We start from the raw sequence: 22,045 nt of genomic DNA, 5'->3' as shown, positions 1-22,045 counted from the left end.
CAGATCTAAGAGCCCTCCTGGCATCCACACGAGCAGGAGAGGAGGTGCAGTTCCCTGAGGTAAACACATTTACAGCAATGTAGGAGATAAGAAATTTCAGCCCTCCTGGAAAACACTGCATAGCTCGGCTTTCTGCCATCCTTGAAAGCAGCCAGAGCTGGCCAAACCCAGACTCTTCCCTGATGTGGTTAATAAAAAATCTTACTCTGCTCTCTGCAGGATCCCCAAGAGGGACAGGCTCTAGAGAACACAGCTAAGCTCTCCCCCACATAGGGCTTTGCTGGGTTGCTTCTCGACCCTGGGTCAGTGATCCCATCCGCTCCTGACTGGGCAAAGAGACTTGAAGATGGAGAGACTCGTGGCACTGGGAGGAAAGTTGGCCCCATGGGGCTGCCCAGGGCATCGATGGCAAATTGCAAACGCACACACTCTCAGTTTCTCTTGGCACAGAGCTGTGACCGCAAGCCAGCACCCGCTGTAGCAGGAGATGATAATCATCATCTGTGAGAGCCAGAGTGTATCAGGGCATTCACGTCACATGAGATTAGCTGGCTGTTTAACATCTGCACTGATTTCTCTCTCCACCTCCACATAACACCCCTCACACAGCTATGAAACTCATTTAATTCCCTTCCAAGAAAGTCTGAGTTGGAAATGTCACACTTTGTATATTATAGCACAATTCCTACAATGCAACACCAAGCCCAAATGGCAGTATTGGACTCTGGTGCTATTTGAAGGTCAGTAAGTTAAAACACCTTATGCTGCTTTTTAAAAATAGCTTACAAGAGGGTTACCAAGTTTCACAAACACCCAGATACTCTCCTGTTAACACTCAGAGGGTGACTGTTGTTTTCCTGTTCATAGGTGCTTCCCTTGCCATGCAGCTCAGCGGGGAGAGCACGCAAGCAGACGCAATGGGAAGGAAGCGTTTACACTTGCTAATGACTTCCACTCAAGGAGCACAGGTACTAAAAGGGAAATAGTGCTAAAGAGACAACACACCACTTCCTTGGCTGTCCCTGTTCGGTCACTGCAAGGTACTCGGTACTCAGAGCTGTGGGTGAGGCTGGGGACACCCTTCCCAGCCCCATGGGAAAGCCAAGGCATGAACCAAGGGAAGATGTGTTGGCTTGGACCGCAAAGGCAGGAAAAGCCTCCTGGCAATGGGGCTGTTTCAGCACTACGCTGGGCCAAATGCAGACACTGGGCCATTCCCAGTAATGCGGGTCTGGGGCCAGAACCCTCCTAGGTGCTTTTCAGGCCATTTCACTGTATGCATCTCTCTTCGTGCCAGCACAGGTTTCCTAAGTTCACATGGGGCCCTGTTTATTTTTTTTTATTTTTAAATCTACTATTGTGTTAAGAAGTGTTTTTCTTTTGGCAAAGGTTACTGCAGGGCCAACGCTGTTCAGAATCTCTTGCCTTCCATCACTGCTACAACATCTGAGCAGGAGCTTAGCGGGGCCAACACCACTTATCTTTGGTGAGGGCAGGCTTGTATTTCCACCACCATATAAAAGAGAGACCCCAGCGCTCCCCCTCTCCCCCAGTGCATTCTTTGAAATGCCACCCAGGCCTTGTTATTGCTGGGAGGCTGGAGAGCCAGGGATTAACTGCCTCAGGCTGCATTAAACTTTGTTTGTCTAAGCAGCCAAGGGTAAGGGGAAGCCATAAATACAGGGTGTTTCAAAAAGATGGACCCAATTTGAAATCATTTTGCTTTGAAATGATGCCCGTCTTTTTGAAACACCTGGTGAAGTGCTGACTGTTTTGGAGCGGTGAAATTATGCAATGTAGGCATCACAGTGGTGGGCATCGTGTCTTGGGACGAGCACAATTCTGGTGTGACCAGTGTCATTGGAAAGTTTCCTGGCTCTACAACACAGGAGGTTTGGGGACATCAAAACCCATGCTCACGTGTTCAAACCCATGCCTTCTGGTTGCCTCCTTTAGTCCTTATAGCACAGGAGCAAGAAAATGTGGTAGATCTACTGAACCAAATAGCAAAATACCACCACAATACTGTCACCCAAGCGGACGCATACTGGGGTCTGAGCCTGTTTGCCCAGAACAGGGCAGTATGGGGTACGCTGTGGCTCCCGTTCACTTGTGCACTGGGGCGTCATGGCACAGAGAGGAGATGAAGGCCAGGGTATGTCCTGACCCCAACCCAGCACCAGCAGTACCATCAGAGCCAGCACTCAGAGCAGCCCAGGACCTGCTGAGCCTGATAGTTTGGCAACAACCAAGAAACCAAATGAGGAGTCATCAGGCCCAGATGCAAGCTACATTAGCTAAATTGCTTTACAAAGGCATCACTGAGTAACTCTGTTTGCAGGCAAGGTGGTTGCTTCTCCCATGTCTCATTCCAGCACGAGGACCACACACTGCCCATCCAGCGGCTTGTTGTGAATCACATGCGTCCCACGGGAGCATCCTGCACCGCAACTGGCCACCATGCTTTTGGGACACGCTGTTAAACTTCTGCCCTTTGCTTCCCAAGAGCCAAGCACTGCAGTGTGATGAAGGGATGATGGCCACTTAGACCAGATTACACCTCACTGGGGACTCTGCTCAGGCTAGGACAACCCAACACACAAGTGATGGATTTCTGTGAGCGCTGGATGCTGTCACCTCTGCTGGATGCAATTTTGTTTCTGCCACCATTCTGAGCTGGCAGTTTCCAAATCTGAGTATAAACCACAATTCGTGTCCAACCTTCTTGCCTTAGTAAAAATCAAGATTTACTGTTGTCCATGGAAAATATTGACTTGACCCTTACTTTTGTCAGTATTTATTTTTTTAGGTCACTATATCTAACATTAATCTCAGCAGACACCAGTAATTCAGAAGTGGGAGAACAACAGTCACTGATAGAGAGCCAAGCCCAGAGCTGAGCCTGACTGTCAGCACACACGTGTGCGTTTGTGCAGACATGTACACACATCCCCCAGCCAACAGAGGACCTTTCACACACAAGGAAAATGATGGAGTGTTTTCCAGGCTCTCCAATGCAGCCTTGTGCTTTTTGTAGCTTTTTGGGAGGAATACATGAAACCAGCAAATATTTTATAGACTTTTTTGCTGCATGAAGGGTCCATGTGCCTCTGTAACTCAAACTGCTGACAGAGGACCCCAAAACCCTCTGTGGGTCTCCTGGGTCTCATGAACACACAGACAGACCTTCACAAACTTGTGGAACCACTACCCAACCTGATACACCTGGCAGGCACTATGGGGTCTGCCAAGCTCCATGCAGCTCTGCCAGCAGCCAAAATGGTGAAAACACTGATGGGTTTGCATCACCTGGAAGGAAGGGGACGGTGACCCAGGCAGGAGGCCTGGCTGCCATGTGTGCTGCTCGCTGGCCAATGCTGACTGCTCAGGAAAGCCATCATGAGCCTGGAAATTCTTTATAAGCTGCTCACATGACACAATTACTCAGGGGCCAGATGCTGAAGCCCTTTTTTCTCTCCTCAGACCAGTCTCCACTGAAGTCATTGAGACATTTGCCTAAATACAACTGAAGGACTTCAGGATTTGGCCCAGTAATAAAAACTTCCTTCCTTTGTCTGCTGCTCATTCCACATGATCCCACTACCTCCTGGCCTCCTCCTGGCCACGTCTCCCGAGACTAGGGCCATCAGTTGTTTTGGTTGATGCTGTTCTTTCATTTTACCCTCTGCCGGTCTGTGCCTGTCCCCTGGCACAGCTGCCACGACGGAGGGAGCCAGGGTGGCCAGTGAGGAAGAGGATGGATTGGGGGGTGAAATGCAACCTGCCAGGGGGGCATTGCCAGCCCTGGGGACATGTACAGGTGCAGACACTGTGTGGGTTGGGAGCTGTCTCTGCCATTACCTGGGGACCTCCCCAAAGGCAATTCCTTCAGCATCTCTTTGAGTGTGGGATGGAGTGTCTCCAAAAAAGCCTTTCTGCCCCTGCTGACAATAGAGCAAGTGCCTTATGCTATACACTAAAGTTCTGTGTGATGGGGACTGGGCGAGATGACTCCTGCCCAGGAAGGTACAGCAGGAAGTTAATTCACCTCGCTGCAATGGTGACCGTGTGTCACACTAGGAAGTGACACCATAAGAAACACACATAATTTTAAACAAATAACTTGCAATATGAGTTTTCCTGTTTTTCCTGTCTCCGAATAGCCAGGAGGACACCAAACCCTGTTATCCCCCATGGGTACCCAAACCCCAGCATGGTCATTTGAAATGTGCGCTGAGGTTTGGGGCAGGAACTCCCGCTTCCTTGCCACGTCCACTGGTTCAGCACACACCTATGGCACTGACAGAGCAGTAAATAAACACAAATACAGCAATTCCCTCCGCACCAGTCTCCCTGACTCTGCTGCTTTATGACAGAAAGCAAACACGAAGGAGTTTGAACTTAGCTGAAATGAGAAGCTTTTGGTCCTAAGCTACCAGCATAGCTTGATGACATAAACCCCAATCCTGCATCTCACGGATACTGAAGTAGGTGACCTGGCTGTACAGCAGATTGGTCAGAGAGCATAGAAACAACCCATGAGAGTTCCTGCTGAGGTCTTCAGTCTTGCAGGGAGAGTATTAATATTGCTCAGACAAAACTGACACGGTCGGACACACACCTTGGAGCACACAGCCCTAACCAGCCCAGAGAACACAAGATTCTCTGAGCAGCAGAGGACCAGTGATCTCAGGGATGTGAGGCTGTAGCACAGCCTTTGCATCCCAACGTAAAGCATGGTGCATTGCACAGAGTAAAACTGAGTGTCCAGCGGTAAGGGCTGCCTTGCTTAGGGCTTGCTCTTTAAAAAATACAGTCTCGCCGTACATTCTGCCCTTTTTAAGTACATTAATTGCCATGGAAACAATGCTCTTATTGGTATGGGAGCAGCCTGGTGGCCTCCACAGATGCAAGATAAAAATCAATGGATATATTGAAATATAAGCTGTATTTCAGGACCTTTTGTGGTTTTGGGGCTGGTCACCATAGGCACATATATGAGAATGGCTAAGACACTAGCAAGATGCCATCTACTATAGAGAGAAAACTGGGGACAATAAACCATGAAATAACATCCCTTTTGCAGTGTTTATCTGCTTCGTCAGAGCATCCTGGTATGGGAGTCGGTGCCAGTACTGATGTGTGCACTGGTCATCACTCCCAGCTCCTGCTGATGTATCCCAGGCCCGGCTGCCCTTTGCGTCCTCACTGCCCGCGAGTGGAAACCTCGCCTGGTCTCAAACCTCGGCAGGGCAGCTCACGTGCCTCACCAGAAGTAAGAAAAAAATGCTAGTGTAATATATATATATATCTGCCATAGTTTCTTGGCCTTAGGAGTCTTTTAAATAGTACCGAGGGCATTTGTACACAAACCAGCACAAAGGGAAAGGCTGCCAGTGCCATTCCTGCCCTACCCGCGGTCGCCCCTGAAAACCCGGTGCAAAGGGCAGCCCCAGCTGCCTGGCAATCCCCTCCCGGCAAAGAGGAGCGCTGCTCCATTCCCTGCCATGCCGCCCATCATAAAGGGGTCCCTGAGCTGTTATCAGGCAGTGACAGTTTCCGCCATCAGATTCCTCCTGTCCGTCAGGAAAGCTAAATAAGGAACGTCGTTCAGGCGGCTGCAGGAAGAGGGGAAATGCAGGGACATCCGGCCCAGCTGCCAATTTTTCCTTTCCCATGAACCACCGCTGACCTTCGCCAAGGGAGAACCTGGACACCCAGCCTGGCATTGGCACCGCTTGTCTTCGCTTAACCCTTCCCCAGGGGGCTGTCCCGGCCCCCAGAGCCTGCCCAGGTGGGTGGCTTTGCCATGCTGTGCAGTGACACTGTGGTGGGGTGGCACATGGGTGCTGTGCCACTGGCACCAGCACCGCAGAGCGAGGTTGGAGGACTCAGTGCACCAGCTGGCGTCCACCCAGATGAGTGGAGCTGCAGCCAGGAGAAGGCTTAACCCCTCTGTGCCCGCACGCCGGTGAGTGGCTGCACCTCACAGGGCAGCAATGGGTCCCAAAAGCATCACTGAGCTACTCTGAGCGCTTCCCACTCTGCATGCACTGAGACCGGGGAGCAGGGTTGAGCTTATCCTCTCACTAAGCCCTCTGCAACTGGATCTGGGCTTTTCCAGCCTCTGCTGGGAGTTGTAACCAACAGCGGACTGGCTGCTGCAGGCGGGTAAAATCTTACCTCCTCTTTCTCTCTGCTTACTCCAGAGCTCTGCCCATCAGTAATGGGGGATAAAGACCAAGAGCGTCAGCAACCTACTCAGCCCTTGCTCTTGGTCCTTCCTGGGAACAGCCCCAGGGTCCTTGCTGCCTTTCACTGCACAGAAGCAGAGCAGGGGAACAGCAGCTGCCAGGTTCTTACATGCTCAGAGAAGAGGAGACCACAGCTCCTGCTTTTCCCCATCACCCTGTTCTCTGCTTCCCCAGTTTGCAGTGTTTGCTTGACCTCCGAAACCAATCCTCCCTCATTAGCACATGACATCTGTCCCACGGCACCTCCAGGTTTGGCCTGCAAAGCCTGCACTGGAGATCCTCACCCTGGAAGAAAGGGGCAGAAAAGCAGCAAGAAAAACAGTTCACACGTGGGAGAAGTTGTAAGGTGAAATATAAGTCACTGGCTGAAACCTGTTTCTGCTACCTCAGCAGTGAAATCACTCCAGGAGAGACTCCCAGCTTAATATCCTCAGCGTATAAAACTTAGTGGGAGTGTTGCCACCGGCTGCCGTGGGGCCAGGTTTTCACCCTCCTTTTGCTGAACTTGCACCTAGAGATGGAGCGATTTGCCTGTGGCCACTCAACAAAACAAGCGGTCACGCTGGGCTCAAGGCCTCACACCTCCTTGCCAAGTTGACCACAAGCCACCTCCACTGCCACTATTTTACGTTAATAATGAGGCACCACAGATGGGCAATAATACTGTGTGCTGAAAACATCACAACTATTTTGACCAGAGAGAAAAAGCCCCCCTGGGACTGGGCTAACCCTCTCTTTTAACAACATGAAACAAGAAACAAAGGTCTGGGATAGCCAGCGGCAATAAAAACCCTGGAATTAATTTAACTAGTCACTAGATGCCAGTGCAGCTGCAGTAGTATTTCTTTTCCTAATGAAGGACGAAAGATAATTCCAGCTCTGGCCCAGGGCAAGGCTCACCTCTGGCCTCCCCGGCAGACATTGGCACACACCAGACAGGTTGCTGTCCCCCACCATGGCACCCAGCTGGCATGGGACCCTCTCAGGGCCACGTGCCCGGCTCCCTGCTGCCCCTTGCCTGGGTGGAGATTGGCAGGAGCTGCCTGGAGCAGGTCAAGGTGAAACATGGTGCTGAGCACCTCTGTCTCGCAATCCACGGTGGGAAAGGGGACCTTCAGCTTTCACTAACCACCTGTGGATTTTTTCCTTGCAAACCCACATATTTTTCTGTGCACAACTGCCTTTGGACCCAGGCAAAGGTCTGACACCTACAAGGCCCTGTGACAATGAGCTCCACCACTGCACAGTGGCGTGCAACAACCCACAGCCCCCTGCCACGCTCCGCATCCTCCCAGCACGGGAACCCGCCAGGAACTGCCTTCTCCAGGCGAGCTGTGATTTTGCAGCCCTCGGTCACAATGCCCCAGTCCGTCTTCCCCAGCGGAAGAGCCCTGCGACGTTTAGTCATTCCTCACACGGAAACCACCACAACCGCTGCTCCTCCGCTGCAGCTCCCCGTCCCAGCGCAGCCTGCGGCGTCCGGCCATCGCAGGGCTTTCTGCTTCCCCTGACACATGTGGGACCCCTCGGGATTCCCACCGCCTTGGGCTTACTACAGCTTTCCCCCATCACTGGATTTAAAAACACAGACTATACCCAAAACGGGGGTGAGTGAGCCCCTTACCCTGCCCGCATTGCTTGGGGCTGTTGTAGTCCAGCAGGCTGAATGCAAAGATGCCACGATCATTTGGAAATGCTTCTGCTGCACCTGCTTAAGTGATTGGGGAGAAGGTGGGTGAAATGGGCGCTGTCTCCAAGGCCCATAGTGCTCCCCAGAGCTGCTGAGAGCTGGGCAGACCCGGAGGCCCATCAAGACCCAACTTCATCTCAGCAGCCACTCTGCAAAGCAATCTCCTCCGCTCCACAGATGCCCTGTACAGCATCAGAGAAACCACTGCCTGGCCACAGTCCCCTCCTGCTGCTGTTCCCGTGGGATCCCGCTCTCCCTTTCGCTCCCCAGGAACTGCCCTGGGACGCTGGGAACAGCCGGTTCCCGATTGGGAGCACCTGCCCTTCCCACGCCTGCCCTGGAAAACACCGCACCAACACAGGGCCAAGGGACGCCCTGGGGACAGCGATCCCACACGGAGCAAGCCCGCAGGAAAAAGGCAGTGGAGTGGGGGGGGACATGCCGGAGGAAACCCCCTCCCGCCCGGCCCGTGCTGGCTGGGGACATTGTGCTGCTGGGGGAGCGTCCCCCCGAACGACATGTCAAATTGAGCTTAGCAACAAACTGTTTGTGCAGGTAGTAAGCCACGGGCTTGCGTGCCCAAGCCGAATCCCAGGGTGGCAGTTGCAGCCCATTGATGTGAAATTGTCCCCAGGCAGACGGTGGGGCACAAGGGCCATGGCTGCCTGCTCCCTGGCAGCCCCCAGGGACCATGGGCTGCATCCCTCCCATCGCCCGCCTCCTCCTCAGAGGCCCTGGCTCTACCTCATCACTAACAAGTGACTGGGTTAAACCAGAATGGGGTTTGTTGTGCACTCGCAGGCTTTTGCATGAAAAGGGTGTTGGTGAATTGGGCCACATTTATTACTTGCAATAAAGCAACTGCTTCAGTTCCCCAGCTGCAGAGGCGAATGTTGCTGCTGGCATGGTCAGCACGGGGCTGTTCAAGCGCCCGGCCGGGGAGGTCTGTCTGATCTTAGAGGAGGGCAGGCAGCGGCAGCCAACGTAATCGGCTCAGGTCCTACACAAGCACAGACCCTTCCCTCACACAAAGTGCATGTGGTCTTGAAAGCAGCAAGCCGGAGTCCCCAAGGGGATTATTTGGCTGTGGGGCAGTCAGTGCTGCTCTGCACCCAGAGCGTGGTGGCTCAGGGAGCCCGTGCTCTCATCACCACCCAAAAAGGGTTAAATCGAGATGGCCTGGGATGCTGGGGATGAATCTCCCCCTTCTCCCCTCATCTCACAGCCTGCAAAGGGCAGCTCCCCAACTCCATCCTGGGAGCACTGTGGAGCTGGGATGTAGGGAGAGCCTGTGTGCTTTTACACATGACATTCCCTCTTAGTGCTGACACATTGAACCAGGTGCAGAACAAGCAGGATACAGAGCCAGAACAGACCTTCCATGATCCTGAGATGAGTATTTCACCCTTCCCAGGTAGAACAGCCTCACACTCCCCTTTCTGCTTCCAAGCGAAGCAAACATTTACACACAGTTGGTATTATAGTTAATGAGGAATTTGCGGGTTCTTTATGCCTGGATAAATTGGTCTCAGGTAGAATGGAAGAAGAGGAAGCAAATCACCAGGGTACGATCCCCAGATGAGCTCCACATTGCCCTTCATCGCTGCGCTAATCAGGCGGTGCTGGAGAGCTTCAAAGCTCAGCACAGCCCCGCGCTGACGAGACCCACACATCACGCAGCCGCGCTGGCCACAGCCTCCCAGGCACAGCTCCCTGCACCTCCAGGAGATGAAAGAACCCGAGAACAGCTACATGATGCTTTGCAAATTGCTAACAAGAGAGCTTTGAACAGCTGTAGCTCCCGCTGCAATGCCACCGGCAGCAGGTCACTGTCTGCCCTGCCTCCTGGAGCTCCCCCTGAGGTCTGACAGCACGGTGGGTCCTTCAGCCCCACAGCACTAGAGCCCCATCAGCAGCATTCTGGGCAGAGCAGATTGACAGTGCTGCTGCCGGTGATGCTGTCCATACTGCACCTCAGTGGACAGACCTGCAGCCCTCCTGTGAGCTCACTTCAACGATGGCAGCAAATGCTGCCGATGACAGTGAGTCACTGAGCCGAGGCTACAGAAAATTCTATTTATGCTCCCAAAATTCATCTCCCCACGTTGCAAGCTTCCAGCGTTACTAACTTTCTGTTGGTCTCACTCTGATCTGGGCTGTAAACGCTTTACTCGTGCAAGCAGGAGCTTCCCTGGAGGAAGTTGGTGGGGCTGGTGCCCCATCCCCACCACCCTAGCAGCACCCACCCAGCTCTGCTCTGCCCCGCATCTCTGCTCTCTGGAAGTGCATTGCAGTCCCATCTCTGCCATGGCCCCTCATCCACCTGACACGAGACATGGCCAAGCGGTTCAACTCACTGCCCAACACCCTTTTGCCCCAGAAACACCATGGAGAGGAAAAGCCATTTCACCAGGACCTGCCTTGGGTGACTTCCCAGGCAGACCAGAGCTACCAGCGACTGGCTGGGAGAGGCAGGCTAGACAGCATCGCAGGGACCACCGCCTCCTCACGCCTTCCTCGCCAGCGCACTGCCCGGCACTCACAAATTAATGACTGTCTGCATGAAAAAATAAATAAACAGAGCAGCGAGCCGGCCTTCAATCTGTCCCTCCCAGGCAGGCACTTCCCTGCCCAGAGAAATTCCTCCTGCAAGAGCCCAGTGCTGTTTCTCCTGGCTTGCAGTGAGCACACTCATGACATGGGCACGCTGTGGGCTCCCCACGGCCTTACCCCCGCGGCTCCGGACCCCGCAGGGACGGCAGCAGGGTCCTCCCGTCCTGTCCTCTTGTTGCACGGACACTGTCACAGCCGTCGGGGACACCCGGGCGGACACCACGGCGTGTCCCCGTCGGGGATAGAGGAGCCCAGGGCGGACTGTGCCGGTCTTGGCGGATGCCGCGACGGGCTGTGTCGGTCCCCGTCGGGGATAGGGGACCTCGGGCCGCGGAGCGCCGGTCCCCGTCGGGGATGGGGGACCCCGAAGCGTGGAGCGCCGGGACAAGGCACGTCCCTGTCCGGGATGAGGGACAACGCGGCGGCCAGTGCGGGGTCGCGGGGAGATGCGGGCGACAGCGCCCGGTTCGTCCCGCCGGAGCAACCCCATCCCCAGCGCGCCCGCAGGTGCGGGGCGGGCGGCAGAGCGGGCAGCCCGCAGCGCTCACCTGCCTCCGAGACAAAGCCGAGCCAGAGCCAGAGGGACAGGGTGCAAACTCTCTTCATCTCCGGGGCTGCGGGCAGGTCCGTGCGGGGCGGCGCGGAGCGATGCGGAGCGGAACGCCCCGCTCCCGAGCTCTGCTCCCGCCGCGCCCCAGCTGCGGCGGCGGGCGGGGAGCACCGGGGCCGCTTCCTTTTCCTCGGGCCGCCCGCCGCCCTTCGCCGAACCCGCGGGGCGCCGGGCGGGCGGCGGGGCGGGGCGGGCCGGGGCGGGGCGGGGCGGCGGGCGGGGCGGGGGGCGCACCTGCGGGTCGGGGCACCGGTGGGGTGTCTGTCTGCACCCCCGCACCTACGCGGGTGTCCCGCACCTGCGTGCATGGTGTGCATCGTCCCTGCAGCTGGGTGCAAGGGTGTCCTCCACCTGTGTGCGTGGGTGTGCATCATCCCTGCCCCACGCACACACGAGCACCCCCACACCTGTGTGCACACTCATGTGAGCACACACTCTGCATGCTTGTGTGCAGTTCTGTACCTCCCACTCACATCTGTGTGCATGCACATCACCCCTGTGTGCAAATGCCCTGGGTGCACACCCTGACCTCTAGGATCATAGGGAATGCAGACAAATACCCTCTCACACCGGTGTGCACACACCTCATTTGTACGTGCACATCTCACATCTGCCTGCACATGCACCTTCATGCCTGCATGCCCTCCCAAGCCCATACCTCACACCTGTATGCACACACTCAGGCACACAGTCCTGCATGCACTCCCTGCAGCCCCGCTCCTCCTGCACGTCCCAGGCACGCAAAAAGCACATGCACTTCCTCACTCCTGTGTGCACACGCTTGCACCCCTACTCATTTAGGGGAGCACCTGGGGCCCCCACTCATGCCTTCCACCCATGCACACTGCCAGCAGCATGAAGCAGCCACATTACTCCCGAGTATCGTTACATGTGGCACACCCCCCACTCCGGCAGGTGTACACCAAAACTGACACACACGACCGCGACGCTGGCAGCAGGACGGTGCCAGTGCCAGTGCTGCTCCATGTGTGCCAGTGGTGCTGCCCCCACACCGCTGCCACTGCCAGCAACAGCAGCTCCTGCTCGGTGCCAAATGACAGTGAAGACGCTGCAGACGGAGGTGGTGGCAGAGCTTGGGGAGAGCGGTGACTTGGTGGGCACAGCCCCAGCCGGCTGCCTGCACACCCGAGGGGCGCTGAACAGATAAATTATCACAGCCCCACGCTGCACCCAGGGGGTTTATTAATTATGCATGCTGGCAGACAGTGAAGAGCAAGCTTGAATGAGAACCATGTGCTCACGGCTTCGCAAAGACATGAAAACTTCTTGTGAGCTCAAGTGGTCTCATTGCCAAACCCGTGGAAGAAATCACCCTGCCCCTCTCAGAGCCGGCAGAGGGGCTCAAAGCCATGTAAGTTATTTTACTCAACTCCCTTGGGCCCAATTAGTGAGTTTTTTAACCATGGGAGTGCCAGATGCATCGCTCTTCAGCACACTCATCTTGGACCACCTCCCTCCTCGGTGCAGAAGGAACAGAAGGCGATGGTGTCCTTCCACCCCAGGCGGGTGCTCAAACCCCTGCAACTTTCTGGAGGGAAATTTTTAAAACTTGCCGTGATGATTGATAGGGTGATGAGGCAGAGCTGGGGACCGCACCGAGGGGCAGAACGGCATAGTGCCACAGGGAGCTGAGATTGTGCCGGGGCCACGAGCAGAGATGGGGCAGCTGTGGGGCTCCCCGCCATGGCAGTGTACCCATGCTGAGGACCACTGTGAGCATCCAGGGTCATCATGCACCTGAGAGGAGTGGCAAGGTGGTGAGATGCCAACAGTGATGGAGGGATGAATCACACCACACTGCTGAGATGCTGGACAAAACGCACAGCCCGAGGGCTGCCTGGAGAGGCTGAGTGCGAGAAGAGCAGAGGGTCTGCCCTGGGGTTGTGGGGAATGGGATCCCCTGGCACCCCAAAAATCAAGGGAACTTCGCATCATCCATCCATTGCAGTCCAGATGTGGCAGCGTGCAGGCGGTGGTGGCCGGGACCAGCCCGTCCATGCTGCCATCTAACGGCAGGACACTGGGGAGGACTCGCCCCACGACGACGGGGAATTTTCCATCACAAACACAGGGTGACTGTGGGACTGATGGGACCTTTCCATTGTTTCCGCCCCGGGAAACAAAAGGATCTTATTTTAAAATCTTGTCCCTCTTCCAGCACGTGGGGGGACCTGAGGAAGCAAAGGCTTCCCCAAAGCACAGAAAAAAGACAGAGACACGTTGCAGCGGGGGCGCAGGGCAGGAGCTGCTGGACACTGCACAGCCCCAGGCACACTATGGGAAAAGCACACTGAGGTGGCTCCGAGAACACCCAGGGATAAAATGACAAGGTAACCTGCAGGGAAAATACAGCCTGGGAGCAGGTGGCGAGAGCAGCCCTGTGATGGTAGAGCCTGGGTGCTGGAGCAGAGATGGGTGCTTTGCGCCCATGGTGCCAGCTCTCTCATCCCCGTCTCCTCCGGCCCAAACCCAGGGCCAGGCCCGGTTGGTCACTGCAATCACACCATGCCTGTGGCTTCTAGTCTGCATTTATCAGTGAAATGTGTTTTCCAGACAGCATTTAACAGCAGCGATATTTCCTTGCCCACCTAATGCTGCATGTACAGCAGCTCAGAGCAACTTTTTCCCCACTCGCAGGAGCTGCCGTACATGCTGCGGGCAGGGGCTCTGCTGCCCCAGCCTTCCTGCTACAGCCCTTCCCCGCAGACAGGGCCAGGTGAGGACACTATACCCCAAAATGTGGCTCTGCCTGGGAACGGCACGCCACAGCCACCCCACACAGCCTGGTGACGAGGAGGAAGGACATGCTTCCTCGCAAGCTTGCTCAGCCCAGGGATTTGGGATAAGCAGATTTCACCACTCTCCAGCTCTGCCTTTGGCAAGGGGAAGGTGTAGGAGGTGGCGGCAATGGCACTGGCACGTGTGGCAGCGAAACGCCAGCAGCCCGTGCCGCTGCAGCGGCCCCCGCAGCACACGGCAGTGGTGGCAGCGGGAGCTGGCAGCACCGGAGCTCGGCTGTGCTCGCTGCCTGCCAGCACCTGGCAGATCCGCTCCCCATCACACCTCGGGGACAGCTGCCTGCTGCTGCCCAGCCTTATTTGCCTGTGGTTTCAGGGCAGGTCGGGGAGTCAATGGGTTTCATTCCCCCCTGCTGTGATCAAACCAGCCTGACCTTCCTGCAGAGGCTGCCAGCCCTGGCAGGGGGGTTACAGCCCTGCTCACAGCAGCATTTCCAAGCCAACAGTGCTTTTTTCTGCACTCTTTATTTCAGGGAGGCTGGGGTGCAGCGAGAGGACGCGGCAGGAGCCGGCAGAGGAGGCCAAGTCTGGCCCAGGGCTCAGCAGGGAGGGGGCAGAACTCACCAGCTAAAGCCCAACTGGAGACCATCCTCCCCGCCGGCTGACTGCAAAGTCCTCTCCTGCCCTGGCACAGGCATTTCACAACCCCAAAACTGGGTGCTAAAGCAAAGCCCAGCTCTGGCATGCTGCAGTGGTGCTGGCACCCTAAGGGGGAATGTCCTTCATGGATCCGTGGGAGGACAAGGTCCCCTGTCCTGTCCCCACTGTGCAGGGCTACAACCAGCAAAGGACTTGCTTTGGAAAGTGTCCCTGTGCCCAGCTGTGGCAGCTGGAAACCCCTTGTGCCTGGCCCTTTCCAAGGCCCAGAAAGCTGAGCCTCTGTAGACGGAATACACAGGTTCCAGCCAGCACTGGGGGCTACGCAAGATCAGGGTAGCTCCAGCCTCTGCCTTGACCATGGAGTGGATTTGAGTGGAATAAACACAACTATCTCATCCACACCAGCACTGCCATCCTCCCTCCCACCCATGGCCCCCACCAGCCCAGCCCCAACCCAGCCCAGCACCTCCAGTCTCAAAAGTGAGGTCAAGCAAGCTGGGGAATGTTGCCAGCACCCCCAGCATGACCCACAGCAGCCTAACCCACTCCATTTAGTCCCCCAGGAGCCCCAAGCTGCCCTCCTGCAGGGAGGGTGCTGCCAGGGGGGCTGATGGACAAAGAGCTGTGCTGGCACCGCCTGCTTCTGCCAGCACAGGCTGCCAAAGCTTTCGTGAAATTGTCCAGAAACAAGAGTTGGCATTTTTCACATACACAAATCCTTAAGAGCCAAGCAGGGCAGAGGAGACAATCTTAAAACCCAGGAGGGGGCTCAAGACAACCCCCCCCTCAGCCTCACCTTGTTGCCAAACAGCCTGACACGGGGGTAAACTGCAAAAGCCCAAGAGCCACAGCAAGATGTGCAGGGAACACTCCAAGGGATGGGCTGAGTGAAAGTGCAGGGAGAAGGGAGCCAGGGCTGGAGCAGGGGTTGGGAGGGCTGCTCTGTGTCCCCAGGCTGTGCTACACCCCAGCACAGTAGATGCCACCCAGCTCACAAGCCATGAGCAGGTCCAGCAGGCAGTGGTCTTTCTAATGAGCTTTAATGGGAATTAAGCATAAGGGAGGCAGCACTGCAGTCCCTGGGCTGCAGTGGGTCCCACGCCGTGCACCGAGCTCCCTCTGCCGCTGGTCTGGACGCAGAGCCTGAGCCCAAGAAGCAATTTGAGCAGAGAAAGCCCACTGTGGGGACACAGAGTCAAGTGTCAAGAAGCACCTGATGGTGCTCAGGGTCAGCTGTCCTCCACAGGGTGTATGGGTGGGAACAAGGAGGAACAGGAGGTGCAAAGAGCCCACAGCCACCTCCACTGTGGTCACAGAACCATGCAATACTCAGCCGAGGAAGGCTCTTCTTCAAGGGGTGCCAGGCACCTCTGGCAATGTAGTGCAGTGACCACAGCTCATGGGACAGAGAAAAGAGGGCAGATGGGAGCTGGGAAGAGATTCATCCCCTTCCTTCCTCCCAAAACTGAAACCAGAACAGTCCCTCCAACACCCACCATGTCCACATGAGTAGAACTGGCCTCCAGCACAGACCCAGGGAGCCCCCTGAGGGAGGGACAGGTATCCCAATGCACCCCGCTTCCCCCATCCCTCACAGGGCCAGGTGGCAGAGGCGCATGGGCTCCACGTTAACCCTCCCGTCACTGAAGCAGGTGCTAAAGAAGGGGCAGTATCTCTCCGCAGAGACCTGGTGGAAGGTGAAGAGGTGGGACATGTCCCCAGCGTCAAAGAAGGTGACAGTGCCCTCCTGGCAGTCCAGCAAGACCCCGATTTTCCAGGGTGGGCGGCGGGGAGTCAGGCGCACCCATGGGGTGGCAGTGGCCCAGTACTCCGTCCTGTTCCGCAGGCGAAGTGTCCAGTAGCCGTTCTCTGGGCACAGCTTGACCTTCGCTGCCCGGTCCACAGACTCAGCAGCCACGCCCAGGTCCCACTTGGTTTTCCTGCCCACCCAGACCTCCCAGTAGTGCCGGCCGCTGTCGAAGGTCTGCGCACCCAGGACGTTGACGCACTGAAGGAAGCGCCGGGGGCTGCTGGGGACAGGCTGGGCTCGATTCCTCTCTGTCACCGCCGTCAGGTCTCTGGAGAAGACCAAGTTGGGGTGGGCTGACTCAGGGTCAAAGGTGAGTGGGGCAGGAGCTGTGGAGATACCGAGCATGGCATTTTACTGGTTGTATCTTCCCTCTGCAGAGCACCCCTGGCCACCATCCAGCACATCCATCCCTCACACAGATCTGCTCACCGGGACAGATGGACCGCAGCATCCGTCTCCAGAAGATGTACTGCAAGGGGCCGCTGTGGCTGTCCCTGTAGTGCTGCAGGTTGAAGGCAGGTTGGGTCTCAACACGCACCAAGGGCCTGGGCAGAGAGAGCAGCGCAGGAAGAGCACGGTCAGGACTGCAGCACACTGCTGCATGCAATGGATTTGGTAAAGATAGGACACAAACCTCTCCAATGGCTGCTTGCTCCCACTGATGTGGTGCTACCCCCAGCACAAGGAGCTCGGGGCAGAGGTGTTGCGGAATGAGACAGATCCAGTGGCACTGTTCATAGAGCAGTGACTCATGGCAGAGCAGCACCCAGCACACCCCAACAGGACTCCCCCCATGGGTGAACAGGCCAGGCCTGCACCCCACTGCAGCCCCCAGGGAGGCAGGGGACAGGGACATGCTCCCCTGTGGCAGTTCTGGCCCTCAGCTACTCGCAGCCTCAGACAAACCAGCACCTCAGGGTCAGTTTTGTTGGCCCATAAGTTGCAAGAAGCCAAGAAAGGGCAGGGAGAAGACCAAGCACCCAAAGTCTGTGGCATAAGCCTTGCTCCTGCTTGCAGTACGCGTGACTCTTGCACCCATCCCAAACCAGCACATCTCCTCCACCTGCTCTTGCAGCCCAGCCATCTCGACACACGTGCTCCCTGGGGACAGCATCCAACACGTGCTGGGGACCAGCCCACACCTCTCACAGCACCAGCAGCTCGCTGAGCCATTTGTCATGCTTTTAAAACTTGAGGTAAGATCCCTCTCCCATGTGGTCCCAGCCAGGGCCAGAGATAAGCTCCTGAAAAGGGAATCAACTTCTTTCATGCCAGACACGTACCTGATATCCAGGCTCTCCACCTGCAGTGAGGAGCAGAGAGAATTAGCAGTCACTATCTGTAATTCATGCAGCTGCACAAATAAGCTCCCTGTCCTGCCTCCTGCTGTCACGAAGCACTGAGACAGGAAACCAACCTGCCAGGAACCCCCATCCTGGGGGAAGCTGCCTGGGGACTGTGGCCAAGGCAATTTCACAGAGGCTGCAGAGAAGGAGGAAGGCTTCTGAGACCCACCACAACCCTTGTGGCTAAAGCCTCCAGACTCCAAGTGTAGATAATCCAGAGTGCTGGCAGTAAGAGCGACTTCCAGGTATAGTCTGGTGCTGTCATTTAGGACCCTCCCCATCCCACATCCTGAAACACCCCTCAGCCTCCTTCCAGGGTCAGCCAAGGATGCTCACCTCCAGCAACGACGCTTCTTCCATCTTGCTCAGGGTCTGCTCTATGCGCTCTATGTCCCTCTGCAGCACCGACATCCCCTCCTCCAGCCGGAAGACGTCCCCGTGCAGCCGTGCCAGCGACTGCTCTTCCTTTTCACCCAGCTCTGCCAGCACAGCTCTCTCCTCCTCCTCCAGGATCTGATGAAGGTGGGCAAACTCCGCCTGGATCTTTAAGTTCAGCTCCCCAGACACCTTCTGAGCAGAGGGAAAAGGCAGAAGATGAGTCTAGCAGTTAAAACACACAAGTAGGTGCACAGGATGGCTGGGCCCATTACTCTGCTTACAGAGTTCTGGCAACTGGAGAGTCTCAGACATACTCACAAATTTTTGTATGGAGAACAGGACACAAGGACAACTTTCAAGGCTGCAGAGCCAAAGCGGGGGGCAGAGGGGGGAAGCCCTACTGATGGCTTGGTCACCTTAACTAGAAATCCCTGCACAGCCACAGAGGGAGCCCATGGCCCTCTCCCACACCACCAGGAATTTGCTGTGTGCATGACTGGAGCTCTTGCACTTTTCTGGAGCTGCAGACTCAACTGTTCAGGTTAGTTTGGATTTATTTCACATTGTGGCAGACCCCAGTCAGAGCTGCCTGACACTGGTAACTTGCTCTTTTTCTTTGATGCCTTTGTCTCTCAGGGTTCCTGTTTGTATGGGAGAGATGGGGGAGCTGCACAAACTTATCTCTTTACTTAAGGCTGATAAAATTCCATTCAGCTCTTTTCAGAGGTCACTTTTTTCCAGTTGTTTAGTCGGCCAGCCAGCCTTGTGGTGCCCTCACTGCTGTCCTGCCTGTTTACAAGAGACAGCCGATGACGTTTTATTTTCCCAGTCTTTAAGCTTTTAATATCAAAGTGCAACCTTGGCCCTCCTTGTTTTCTTGAGAAGCGCTTCCTGAAATGCACATCCCTTTGTACCAGCAGGAAACTCATCTCCCCCAGAGTCCATCTGAAGCTTCACCAGCCAGCACGTCACCCCAGCCCCCTCAGCTCTAGCAGGTGCTGACACACCACAACCACAGAGGATGTGCACGGCCTCCTCCTTCAGACCAGCGGTTTACTCCTGTGCTCCTGAAACACCTCTTAGTCAGTTCTTCCACAGCAATGGGACATCAGATGCATGGGCGTATTTGCTAACTCTTCATTAACCTCAAAATTCTATTCCAAATCTGGCAGCACAGGCAGGGGGGATCAGACATGCCGGTCAGAAGGCAGGCTCCCATCAGTTTTGTCTCGCCTCTGAACTACTTGTGCTTTCCTTAAAGCCTTCCTTGGCTTTTAATACTTCTACGTCACTCAAGAAGGAAGCGTAGTCAGCCTGTGGCTGTTCTTGCTTCATTCAGTGACAAGCAGGCAGTGCTGCCACTCGAGAGCACTCAGGCTCCTCAGATCATCCCAGAGCTTCGCAGTGAGTCCAAACACAGCCCTAGTGACAAAGCCACTGCTCCCTGCAGCACCAACGCTGCTGCTCACCCAGCTCCTGCAGCTTTGCTGCCACCCCTCCAGACACACAAGGGGATTCTGGAGCTTCCAAGAATTAACCCTTTCCCAAAGTGACAGTGCTGTGGGGCCAGAACAGGCTGCTCAGTTGGCAGCTCTCACCACTCACCCTGTCCCAGCTCTGCTGCACCAACACACCTTGTAAACACTGCATAAAGGAGTGCTTTATGCCCCCTCTCAAAACATCCACTGAGTATTCAGTAGTGATGGGCTTTGGCACACATGTGGAAGAGTTTGTTCAGATCCCTATACAGCCATTAGTCTAGATTTTTACAGGAAGCTGAGCTAAATCTCAGCTGAAGTGATACACAGATCCCTTATGAACATCAACCCTGATGCCGTACAAAAAGCGGCTGTCACATGGCATTACCGTCAGGGCACAGATATCTTCCTGCACCGCATGCTTCCTCTGTAAGAAGGTCTCCATCTCCTTTTGACGAGCTTGCAAAGCATCTTCCAGGTGCTTCTGCAGGAATGAGGAAAAGGTGAGGAAACCATTGCACTACTCTGCTGTGATGCAGGAGCAACCCCAATTCCTGAGGCCAGCAGTAGAGGGTGGCTGCAACAGGATTTCTTATAAAGGCAGTAAGAAGAATGCACCCGATGCACAGGCTTGAGAACTGTATTTGTGTGCGCAAAATGAAACAAATCTATTTTTAAGACTGGGATCTCCAGCCCAGCGTATCTTTGCAGAAGGTTTAACCCCTGCATGCTGTTAACTGCCTTGTGCATGGCCTGGCGCCTCACACAGCGCACCCAGCACAAGCAGCCCTCACTCCTGGTTGCGCGGGGAAACAAATGCCAGAAAAGAAAGTGTGCAAAAGACAGACACCTGGAAGTAAACAGGGAGAGAGAATGAATCAGGAAGAGACGCAGATGCCATTGCAGGGGGGTCAGGTGAAGCACACACAGGGCTACGGGAGGAGCAGGTGCCGGGCTTGCGCTGGCTGCACAGGGCTCACGCAGCTACTAGCCCCTTCTCCTCCAGCCAGAAGCCCCTCACCTGCATCTTGTGCCGGTGCTCCGGAGAGCTGCAGCGCCGCACCTTCTCCACCAACCCCGACAGCAGGTAGTGGGTGCGGAACGACCGGCCGGGGAACTCACGACGGCACTGGGGGCAGGAAGGGACACGGGTGCAGCTGTCCCAGTAGCCCTGGATGCAGGTCTTGCAGAAGTGGTGCATGCAGTCCAGCATGACGGGCTCCCTGAAGAGGTCGCAGCAGATGGCACATGTCAGCTCCTCCCGCAGGCTCCGGTCCTGGCTCCTGCCGGCCATCCCTGCTGGCACACGGGTCCCACACTGAGTTTCCTGCCACCACCATCCCCAAGCCCCTTCCCCTCCCGGCTGGGGCAGACCTCTACCCTTCCTCACACCGGGCACTGCTGGGCGCACCGGGGCACGGTCTGGTTACCAGAGCGCGGGCAGGAGGCACAGGACCTGCCCAGGTGCCAGCCCTGGAAAACCCCAAACGCTGGGAACCGCGGTAAAGCTCCAGTCAAGGGTCACTCCCTTTGCAAACAACAACTTTCTGTTTCACATCGCTTCAGCAAAACTAGTCAGTGTTCAACAGGGCCCGCCCGCGTGTCCCTGACAGGGCCCCAGGGCAGAAAACGGCCGCCCCAACAGCCCGGGGAGCCTTGGGCTGAATCCCAGGGCCCGGCGGCACCGTGTGCTGCAGCCCCTCGGCTGCAAGGGGGCCCAGCCCCGCGCTGGGGAGAGCCCGCTGCACCCCCCGGGCCCGAGCCTTGAGCCGCGCACCCAGACCTGCACTGCGCATCCCCGGGCACAGCCCCGACCACCCCCGGGGTCCCGCCGGTCCCCTCGATCCCCCCACTACCGTCTCCGCACCACCAAACGCACCGCGCCGCTCGGGGCCTCCCGGCTATGAGCCTCCGCCCCTCCCTCGGACTGACGCACGCCTCGACCAATCACCGTGTGGATGCACGGCCCACCCGTCCGCTCATTGGATGGAAGCTGCGGCCGGGGGGATGGGCGGGGCTCCGGCATGTGATGGGGTCACGTGTGCGCGGGCGCAGGCGCTTGGCGGGGCTTCGTGCGTGTGGTGCCGCGTGCGTGCGTGGAGCTGCGTGGAGTTGCAATGAGTTGCATGGCTCTGCACAGCTCTGCACTGCATTGCATGGCATGGCACTGCACGGCACCGCGCCGCGCAGCATTGCACGACGTTGCACTACCTTGCACTGCACGGCATTGTATGACACTGTCCCCGTACTGCTCGGCTCCTGCACTGGCCCACTGCTGCATTCAGCAACGGCAGCCAGAGAATGTGCCCAGTGAAATATGTTCCTCGCTTTTCGCCCGTTTTCCTGCACCAGAGGTCTGATGCTTGCAGGAACTGAGCCAGCTCTCCAGGTCACCACACCTTCAGAGAGCGAATCAGACCAATGCTTCAGGGGGTCAGAGTTTCAGG

At 56.3% G+C, this 22,045-nt stretch overlaps 2 protein-coding genes across 5 annotated transcripts in view; both read right to left on the bottom strand.

Moving 5' to 3' along the window:
* FLT4 (fms related receptor tyrosine kinase 4) overlaps positions 1-11,315 on the bottom strand; it is a 58,899-nt gene extending 47,584 nt beyond the window's left edge. For 2 of the 3 annotated variants that reach the window (XM_065848873.2, XM_065848872.2), the window contains exon 1: positions 11,106-11,315. In XM_065848873.2, the coding sequence (XP_065704945.1) occupies positions 11,106-11,163 (58 nt within the window). In that variant the 5' untranslated portion in view covers positions 11,164-11,315. The remainder of the gene's footprint in view (positions 1-11,105) is intronic. The other variant, XM_065848870.2, reaches the window with a different exon arrangement.
* Positions 11,316-15,607: 4,292 nt separating this feature from the next.
* Positions 15,608-21,550, bottom strand: LOC136107981 (zinc-binding protein A33-like). Of its 2 annotated transcripts, none has more exons than XM_065849423.2 (7): positions 21,478-21,550; positions 20,620-20,894; positions 19,987-20,082; positions 18,079-18,312; positions 17,680-17,699; positions 16,826-16,941; positions 15,608-16,722 (listed from the first exon to the last, which is right to left on the bottom strand). In XM_065849423.2, exons 2-7 carry the CDS (start codon positions 20,890-20,892, stop codon positions 16,178-16,180), a joined length of 1,284 nt encoding a protein of 427 aa, XP_065705495.1. In that variant the 5' UTR covers positions 20,893-20,894; positions 21,478-21,550; the 3' UTR covers positions 15,608-16,177. The 2 variants fall into 2 exon arrangements, with proteins under 2 accessions (XP_065705495.1, XP_071670813.1); XM_071814712.1 differs by having other exon boundaries at positions 21,466-21,485.
* Between the last annotated feature and the right edge of the window lie 495 nt (positions 21,551-22,045).

Source organism: Patagioenas fasciata, chromosome 14 (assembly GCF_037038585.1).
Source record: "Patagioenas fasciata isolate bPatFas1 chromosome 14, bPatFas1.hap1, whole genome shotgun sequence".
Taxonomy (NCBI): Eukaryota; Metazoa; Chordata; class Aves; order Columbiformes; family Columbidae; genus Patagioenas; species Patagioenas fasciata.
The sequence above is the reverse complement of the archived record's forward strand: the minus strand, read 5'-3'. Positions and strand labels throughout refer to the sequence as shown.

What these genes read in the sequence shown, in the direction of transcription:
- LOC136107981 (XM_065849423.2), bottom strand. Translation starts at nt 20,892, where the DNA reads ATGGCCGGCAGGAGCCAGGACCGGAGCCTGCGGGAGGAGCTGACATGT. An exon ending in AGCACCGGCACAAGATGCAG is followed by an intron (nt 20,083 to 20,619) that starts GTGAGGGGCTTC and finishes TCATTCCTGCAG; the next exon opens with AAGCACCTGGAAGATGCTTT. An exon ending in AAGATATCTGTGCCCTGACG is followed by an intron (nt 18,313 to 19,986) that starts GTAATGCCATGT and finishes CCCTCTGCTCAG; the next exon opens with AAGGTGTCTGGGGAGCTGAA.